The sequence below is a fragment of the Alligator sinensis genome, unplaced genomic scaffold, assembly GCF_000455745.1.
Source record: "Alligator sinensis unplaced genomic scaffold, ASM45574v1 scaffold108_1, whole genome shotgun sequence".
Lineage (NCBI taxonomy): Eukaryota > Metazoa > Chordata > Crocodylia > Alligatoridae > Alligator > Alligator sinensis.
Window position 1 is genome coordinate 1,719,824 of NW_005842110.1, and position 8,938 is coordinate 1,728,761.

At 44.9% G+C, this 8,938-nt stretch overlaps 1 protein-coding gene across 3 annotated transcripts in view; it reads right to left on the reverse strand.

The window, feature by feature from the left end:
- Window positions 1–6: 6 nt before the first annotated feature.
- RPAP1 (RNA polymerase II associated protein 1) overlaps window positions 7–8,938 on the reverse strand; it is a 51,134-nt gene continuing 42,202 nt past the window's right edge. For all 3 annotated transcript variants that reach the window (XM_025205315.1, XM_006024610.3, XM_025205316.1), the window contains 6 exons: window positions 7,943–8,092; window positions 6,555–6,697; window positions 4,177–4,981; window positions 1,820–1,996; window positions 1,037–1,093; window positions 7–160 (listed from right to left, as the gene is read on the reverse strand). In XM_025205315.1, coding sequence (XP_025061100.1) covers window positions 14–160; window positions 1,037–1,093; window positions 1,820–1,996; window positions 4,177–4,981; window positions 6,555–6,697; window positions 7,943–8,092 — 1,479 coding nt within the window. In that variant the 3' untranslated portion in view covers window positions 7–13. The remainder of the gene's footprint in view (window positions 161–1,036; window positions 1,094–1,819; window positions 1,997–4,176; window positions 4,982–6,554; window positions 6,698–7,942; window positions 8,093–8,938) is intronic.

Below are 8,938 nucleotides of genomic sequence, written 5' to 3' on the forward strand. Positions count from 1 at the left end.
CAGGAATGCTTTGCTATGGTGATGTGCTCTCATTGGGCTCTTTCTTGGTTACCATTTGCAAGTATTTTAGTCTCAAGGGAGGGAGCTCTTCATAAAGTTCAAAGCCCAAAGGGCACTCTGAATTCAGCAGTTTGTAATAGAGAAGATGCTTTTTCAATACCTGAAGAAAGAAACAGACATTAAGCGTGGCTCACACAAGGTGAAAATCCAGAACTGTCTTTACATCCCACTTGTTGCACATTGTCCAGCTGCCCTGGGGTGTTCAACACCACAGAACCAAACATCTGCAGGTCCTGAGCTTCTTCCTAGAAGAGTTACCATCTTCACCTATGCTCTACTTGTGGGAGGTTTCCCCATTTGCCTACAGCTCCTCACCCACCACCCATGCCCATTTCCTTCCCCTGTCAGCATTTAAATTTAGGCATAACTGGGATGCAGGAACCTACCTTACATGATGGGTGCTGAGGGCCAAATGTGCCATTTATTATGACTCAACTGATATATACTGCATGACCCTTTACAACCAAGAAGGGTAATACGAGACAGGTCTTTGTAAAGGCATCATCAGGGAAAGGGATAGAACATATGAACATATGTTATATGGTTAGGAGTTTGATGTGATGTGCGCTACGTGATGTTTTTTCCAGTTTAATTAATTTATCAAGAAGACTGACCACCTGCTGGCCTCCTGCTCATGGGTGACTGGAAACTTTTCTGGGATTTCTGAACAAATATACTGTTCAAGCCAAATTCATGGATACAGAGAGAAGGAAACCCAACTCAGTCCCACAGCAGGTGTCTGCCCATAAATGAATTACAGGGTAGGCTGCACAGGGGTATCAGATGCTGGGTTTTTAGGCATTACAAGCAAAAGCCCTGGTATTAAGGCTCCACTTTATCAAATTAGCAGTGATCCACTTCTAATCCATCAAGTTTGGATAAATAGGGAATCCACTGGGCCATCAGAGATTCAGATTTGGTCAACAGCAGTAAAACTCATCTCCTATCAGCATACAGTGGGTAGAAAGGAGCCTACCTCATCCACTAGAAGCCAGGTCTTTCTCAACATACTTTTCCGAGCAGCATCAGCCTCCTAGGAACAAGACACAGATGCTCAGCTTAATGCAAAAGAAAGCTTAAGACAAGCACATTCTTCCTTCAGCGTTACTGGAGGAATACCCCTATTGTTATGCTGCACCATGCAGCAATGGGTTCTATGGAAAGAGTTGTTCAGTATGTCATAACTGTGGTCCCATTTCTCTCTTTCTTCTCCAAGTCATTAAATGTTTTGGAGGCAGATGGGTCAATAAGGTCACACAGATTCACTGCTGAAACCTCAACTCTTGTCTCCTGGCACATCAGCTATCAGGCTTGCACAATATAACATACAATAGAGAGGAACATATCTAATGGTTAGAGCATGGACTTTTGGTTCCTTACTGATTTGACTAACCAAGTCACTCAGTTTGCCTTATATATATCATTCTACCCTTCTGGACAACGGATATAGTATTTACTGACTTGGAGTGCTATGAAGTGGTTTGCTAACATTTGTGCAGCACCACAGTGGTCAGTGGTTGAAAAATACCACATGTGCGTGGTACTGCAATAAATACAGAGCAACTCCTATTTGAGGATTTCAAACAGCTGAACAGTCCTAATGACACTCCCATGAGGAAAGAATTACCTCCATTATGCAAAGAAGCAAAGAGAGGCACAGAGTGGTTAACTGGTCACACAACATGTCTATAGCAGATTTGGATCTGAAGCCTGAGCGCCTAAGCTTTTTAACTGAATGCTAAAACTATTCACTACAAACCTGTGTCGTGCTGTCCTGAGAGTAAATGAAACTGTTCACATGAGCCACAGCCACAACATAAAGGATCGGGCACCAGCTGGGGCGCAGCACACCAGTGACCAGTGTTCGGAAATACAGTCTCAGGAGGTTCAGGCTGTCTTCAGGAGGGGAGATGTATTGCTCCAGAGGCACAGGAAACTGCAACAGAGCCAAAAAAAAGTAATATCACCCTACTTCCTCTCCAGAGGATCTTCAAATACCTCCTCAGCTGAGACACAAAATATTCCATTAGATACAATATACTCAGAAAAGGACAAAAGATAAATGTATAATATGACCATTAATGCTATTCCTCAAATTTCAAACTTTATAGTCTTGCTGTAAGCCAAGATGTCACTGGAACTTTTCCTTCTGTGTAAGGAACTCTTCCTTTTCTCACCTATAATTTAAAAGGTAGATGAAACAGCTTTGCTAACATTTTTCTAAGCAAAATTCACTTCAAATGGTGAGAAAGCATGGGAAACATCACCATAACCAGTCAACATTTTGGAAGTGAATTAGCACATGAAAATAAGGGGTCATAATGAAGACTGTTCTAAACTTTCTCTACTTTCTTTCCATGTATTCTGCTATTTTGGGACTGTTGAATCCATACTTTACCACAGTACTGGCATCTGGAATCAGAGCCTTGATTTAAAAAAATAAATAAAGGCAACATTTTGCTAACTGTTTTAGTAGAAACAAAATTTAGTGTGCTCATCTCACAATCTTAATACCACTCCACAGTATGAAATGTCCCCAACTGCTCACTATCCCACGGCAAAAAACCTCCAGCTTCCCTCAGTAAACTTAGTCAGAAAATCTGAGTTGTCAATATAAAATAACTTGACATACAGAACACTGAAGATAGTGGGAGAGCATAAGAAAAATTGAAATCAATATAAAAAATAAACCCAAAGGTCCAGTGCAGATTGTATTACTCATCTCCCTATTGAATTCTGTTATAAATAAATGATAAATAAAACTCCCTCTAATTTTGTGGTTTGATTGGAACTGCCGCAGGACTTCCAATCTGCTGTAATAGAGCAATACAGACTCCAGGAACCCTGCTGCAGAGGTTAGGTTCAGTTTGTTGTGGAGTACCCAGGTCCTAGACTACAATAGATGCTACTGGCAACTGATATAATAGCCCTGTATTGAAGGAATGCTGGTTTCAGCCCACTTGACATTTTATGTTCCACATATTGGACTTTCTTCAGAAAGAATAAAAAACTTGTCACCACTAGGGGAGTGTAATTGCTACACAGGAAAAAAAAAGAGCCAGGATGATTCCAGTTTCAGAAAGGAAAAAGTAGGAATGCACCAATAGAGATTTTGGGGGCTCAATACCAATAGCCAATTTTTAAGGAGGCATAACGGCTGATACCAATCTGATTTCCAATACAGTTGCGTGCAGCTGGTAAGTCCATTGTCGCGGAAACGAGTAGCAGGGAGGAAGGAAGGGGCATGGGGGGCAGATCAACACCCCCCACAGTGAGGGCGGGAGGGAGTGGGACGCAGCAGACGCTGCCCAGCTGGGGCAGGGCAAGACACGGGACCAAGCTGTGGCTCATCTAGGGGGTGACGCAGAGGGGAGGCTCCTGACACTGCTTGCACTCTGGGAGGACATGGTGGGGGAGAGGGAATGTGCCCCCGGATCTGTGCAGGGTGAACTGCAGCTGCAGGCTGGAGCCAGGACTGTGTTGGGCTTTTCTCTGTGAGGGCTGGGCTTGGGGCAGGCAGCGGCAATGGGAGGGGGAGCTATGGTGGGAGCTACAGCCCAGCACCCCCACTGCCCACCCCAACCCCAGCCCCCACCAAGAAGAGCCCAGCGCAGCCCCAGCTCCAGCCCGCAGCTGCAGCCTGCCTTCCCTGCACAGATCCAGGGACATACCACTGCCCCCCCAGGGGTGCAAGCAGCAGCAGGAGCCACCCCACCCCCCCACACGTGAGCTGCAGCTCCAATCCACACCTTTGACCCTGTCTCACTCCCTCTCTCCCTCACCATGGGAGGCACTGATCTGCCCCCCCACACCCCTTCCCTCCCCACTCCTCTTCCACAATGGACTTACCAGCTGCACACAGCTCTCCAATACTGCCAGGCTCTGCCCCCCACCACCTATGTGCTGCACTGCAGCTGTGCGCACACACAGGCATTTATCGGCCAAATTATTGGCTGCACTGGGCCGATTTCCAATACAGCCAATTTTCTTTACATTGGTGCCAATGCAATATTGAACCGGTGTATCGGTGCACCTCTACGAAACAGTAACAAAGGCTATAGTATTCCATTCACTGGAATAAAGTGACAGCCAAGCAGCCTACAATCCAAGAGTTACCTGTTGGAATGACACTCCCAGTGCCCTCAGGATGCTCACATGCTCCCCAAAAACAGCCAGCCGGAGCTGTACACTGAAACGCCTCTGAAGAGGGAGAAGAACAAAGGCTCCAAAAAGGGGATCACCAAAGGAGACACCATCAAATTGCTCCAAGAGGTTGATATAGAGGTCATGGAAGGAAGCCAAGCCAGGGAGAGGAGCATCCAGTTGCAGAGAATCCAGGGCCTTTGGCTGGCAGTACAGAGAGAGAAGGGCAGCAGTATAACAATGGACAGGTCCTTCTAGAAACAAATCGCCTCCTGTTAGGAAGACGCACATAAGCCGTGCAAGTTTGGCAGCAGCTGGTATATTTTCAAGTATCCTGGCACGCCAGGTTTCCAGAACCAGGACCCACTGCAGATTCCGGGTCACAGTGTTCACTAAATCAGGTGGAAGAGTGTTGAGTACAGCCCCCTGTGTCTCTGCACTAGTCACTTTATTATAAAGGCTGATAAGGGGAAAAAACAGCCAGTCAGAGGGTAGAATGGGTCCTCTGACCTGAGGAAGCAGCATGGATTGGATGAGGCAAGTCCGACCTTGGTAAGTAGCCTGGGAACAGGCAAGAGAAGGCTCCAAGTGAACAAAATGAGAGAGGTAGCAGGTTCGGATGAAAGGCAGATGCTGGTATGATTCTCCCAGCAGAACACCACGGCTGGGCTTGGGAAAAACTGCTGCCACTGAGCCAGGCTGCACCAGCCTTGCTCTTGCACCCAGATGAAGGATATCAGAGAAATCAGCAGCAACTGGCCCTCCAGCTTTCCCTTCTCTGCAAGACACAAATGTAGCAAACATTGGTACATAAACCAACATAAAAATCAGACGTTGTGCTTCTATTAGCTCCCTCCCAGTTGCCTATGTTATTCCAGGATAAGGAGCATTAGATTGCACAGCACCACTGACCCCACCTATGCTTTCAAGTTGGAACAACACAGCAACACTGTCAGGAACCTAACCTTGTTGGCATCTCAGATGCCACCGGCAGGAAGTTCCCATGGCTACTTTTCTTAGCTAGCAATGGCAGAGCACTGCAAGTGGGAGCCAATGCAGCTTGGAAACTCAGTGCTGGGATACCTGTGGTTACCATTTGGTTAGGGAGATGCCGCACTTACCCACAGGCTGTCAGGAGCTCAATGCGAGACAAAACACACTACAAGACACCCATGTGCTCTGGCTGGACAATACTAGCTATGCTGACTTTTCAGCTGACACCAACAATAAATCATTGAAAAGGTATGGCCTAGTGACTAGAATATAGGTCTGGGAAAAACCACCCTTCTCCCCCCCTCCCCACCCCACCAGCTCTGATCTCAGCACAGAGACTGACTCCTTCTACAGGCTCGGATACTTTATCTATTAGGTGAAGCTAACTGAGAAGGCTTTTGTGAGAAGCAGTAGTGCCAGTGTAACACACTGAGCAAGAAAGATACTGGAGATGTCTGACATTTTCATGCTGGATTTGTCCAGCCTCCTCCAGGGAAGTACCCTAGTACTCTTGCCTGGTCTAAGGCAAGTTACAATGAGATTTCCAAGAGCAATACAAGCCACCATCATTTCCTTGCCAGACAAGGGAAACCTCACATCTATGATGCTCATTGTGTCCTTTGATCTAAAGAAAAAATATTGTAGTTACCATTTAAACACCTTCAGTTTTATCCCAGCAGACCAACTTTCACAGTAGCTAAGCAGTAGGGGTGGCAGGGAAATTTAGAAAGGTCTTCAGACCCTTTCAGCTCCAGGAAAGGGTACTGAGACGAGAGGTGTCATTAGCCATGTCAGTCTGAAGTCACGTAGAAAGCAGGGTAGTTTTGCATCTTATAGATTAACCGAAGTGTGCTTATGCCCATGTGTGTGGGGCAAGTTTTCGTGGGCTGAAGCTCACTTCATTGGATCCGTCAGAAAGGTCTTGCACATAGGCATGTATAAAGAGGGAATTAGGTCAGATTTCCATCTGTTTCCTAGATATTACAAAATCTTGATTCAGCATTGGTGCCACATTGCTCTTAAGAATGAAGACACAAGGCTGATTCCTGTTGAGGCTGTTGGCATAGCAGGACACCTGCTACTGACAGGAGACAACAAGCAACTGATCTTATTTCTCCCATCCCTATGCCAGAGACAAGTCTGCAGGTCAGGTCATGCCCCTGACCCTCACCAAAGGTCCTGCAGCAGGGGCATGGATGGTGCACACCTTTAGCACAGGCCTTATATTAAAGGCTGAAAATCTGACTCGCAAAGTAAACTTGTAGCAAAGTAAAAACTTCCTTCTTTCCCAAACACATTTCTCCACATACCAGACAAGAAAGAAATGAGATTCTTAAAGAAAAAAATGCAAAGCTTACGGAATAAATTCTGGATGAAACACAAGACCCAATAGGAGCTCATGAGCCAGATGCTCACTGCCTGGCAACAAACAGCTTAACAACGTCATGGCAACGCAGTGATGGAGTGAGGCATGCTGGGCATAATCCGGACAAGTGCCTGCCTGCACAGGAAACAAAAACCCAACAAGTGAAAACATGGTGACAATTCTTAGCAAGACAGTCACAGTAAGTCAGAGGTCAGACAGCTAGAATGGGGATCTCTCTGTGGATATCAGATGTAAAGGCAGAATGAGGTTCTCACCTAGATATATTTCCCTTCCACTTCTGGTCATAAACCATTCTGTGCATTGCTAAATAAACTGCTGTGTTCTAGCTCAGAGGTGAGGTTTTTTTAGAAGTATATAAAAAGATTCTATCAAAGTCTGTAAAGCATTTTGAGATCTAAACTCTGCATTAGTGGTCCGAAATCAACTGAACAAAATTCAACAAGGACATGCAAAATCTTGCACTTGGGACAAAACAACTGCAGACACAAATACAGACTAGGAAACAATTGTCTAGGCTGCAGTACTGCAAAGAAGGACCTGGAGGTTACAGTAGATCATCAGCTTAACAGAAGCCAACAGTGTGCTCTTGTTACAAAAAAAAGCCAACAGCATATTGGGTTGTCAGCAGCAACAGGAGTGTCACTTGCCAATCAAGGGACATGATCCTTCCACTCTATTCAGTACTCGTGAGGCCTCATAAAGGATGTGGACAATTGAGAAAGAGTCCAGCAGAGAGCAACAATGATTAGATGCTTGGGAAGTATGACTTATGAGGAAAGGCTGAAAAAACTAAGACTACTTAAGTCTAGAAAAGAGAAGACTTGGGGGAGGTGGGGGGAGATGTTAATAACAGCCTTCAAATACCTGAAAGGTAGTTATAAAGAGGATGGCTAGACTAGTCTCTGTAACTGTAAGAGACAAGGCTAGAAAAAAAGGTCTCAAATTGAGCAGGGGAAATTTAGTTTGGAGATTAAGAGCTTTCTCACTATGAGGGCAGTTAAGAATTAGAACAGGCTAACCAGAGAGGCTGTAGAATTTTCATCCTTGGAAATTTTCAAGAACAGGTTAGGAAGATACTTGACTGGGATGATTTAGTCATGGCTGATCCTGCCTTTAGCAGGGGATTAGAGTAAATGACCTCTTGAGGTTGCTTTCTAGCCCTATTTTCTATTATTCTACAATTACTAAGTGCAGGATGATGATGGGTACGTGAGCTGGGGTGTCAGGAAATGAACATCAGGAAAGACAAAGACCAGTTGATTCAAAGGGTCAGGTGTCTGCTAAACGTGTTAACTGGAAAGGGAATCAGGGTTAGACTAATCAAAGGCATGAGAATGAATAAAGTGTTAAAAGGGTTACCATTTTCTGAGCCAATGCTAACACAAAGTACTGCAGATGGTATTCATGCCGCAAGATCCAGGCAGATGAGGGAGTTACAGAGGGTGGTCCTTTGGCCCAGCTGTGGCACAGATAATCCTTGAGACCTTTGAAATTCAGCACACAGAAGTACTGTAGGAGAACCAGAAACATAGGCAAATACAATTATCATCATTCTATTCAGGGGAAATATGATTCTTACCAATATCTTCCACCTTGCATCCCCTTCCTTTCCTCAAAGAATAGCTGCAAGCTCTTCCAGCCAAGCATGCTTATAATCCAAAGGTGACCTGAAAAAAACTCTCCTTCTTCCCCAGGGCAATGAGAAGGGCTCTCTCTCTGAACTTCTCATTCTCCACCATGCTATATGCAGTATCCACTCACAGATAGGCCTCTTTTTATGTATCATTTGTGCATGCGTCCACTGCTTCAAAAGGAGGCACCAGTGCTATTCTCCAAGAAGATATAGTTCCAAGGAGCTGAGTAAAATAACTTCAGCATAAAACCAGACAGCAGCCTTGAGAAGAGCTTGTACCAGCTCTCTCTCTCTCAAAGAACTGTCTTGGTAGTTTTGGTATTGCTCACTTCATACATATTTGTGTTCACTCACTGTCACTGCATCTAGTCACAGAAAGCCTTGGTTTCCTAACTTTATCTCCGAGGCCCCAACACAAAACAAATATCTGAACAACGTATTCTCTTGTGCTTCAGTCTTACGCTAAGTGCCTCTGTATATGAACAGAAACTCACAGCCAATTATTATTCACCAATAAAATGGCTTTCTGAACAGGAAACTTTGTCCAGTACTCAACCTAAATGCTTATTTAAATTTCACTGGGATATTCCTCACATTATACCTCCTTCAACAACCCCTCTCTTCCCCCACAAGCTTTAACCTTTCAGACACTTGACTATGTTCCACATCTTAGTCACTGTTAAGACAATTAATAAATATTTAACTCTTCTAGCCTTTCCCTA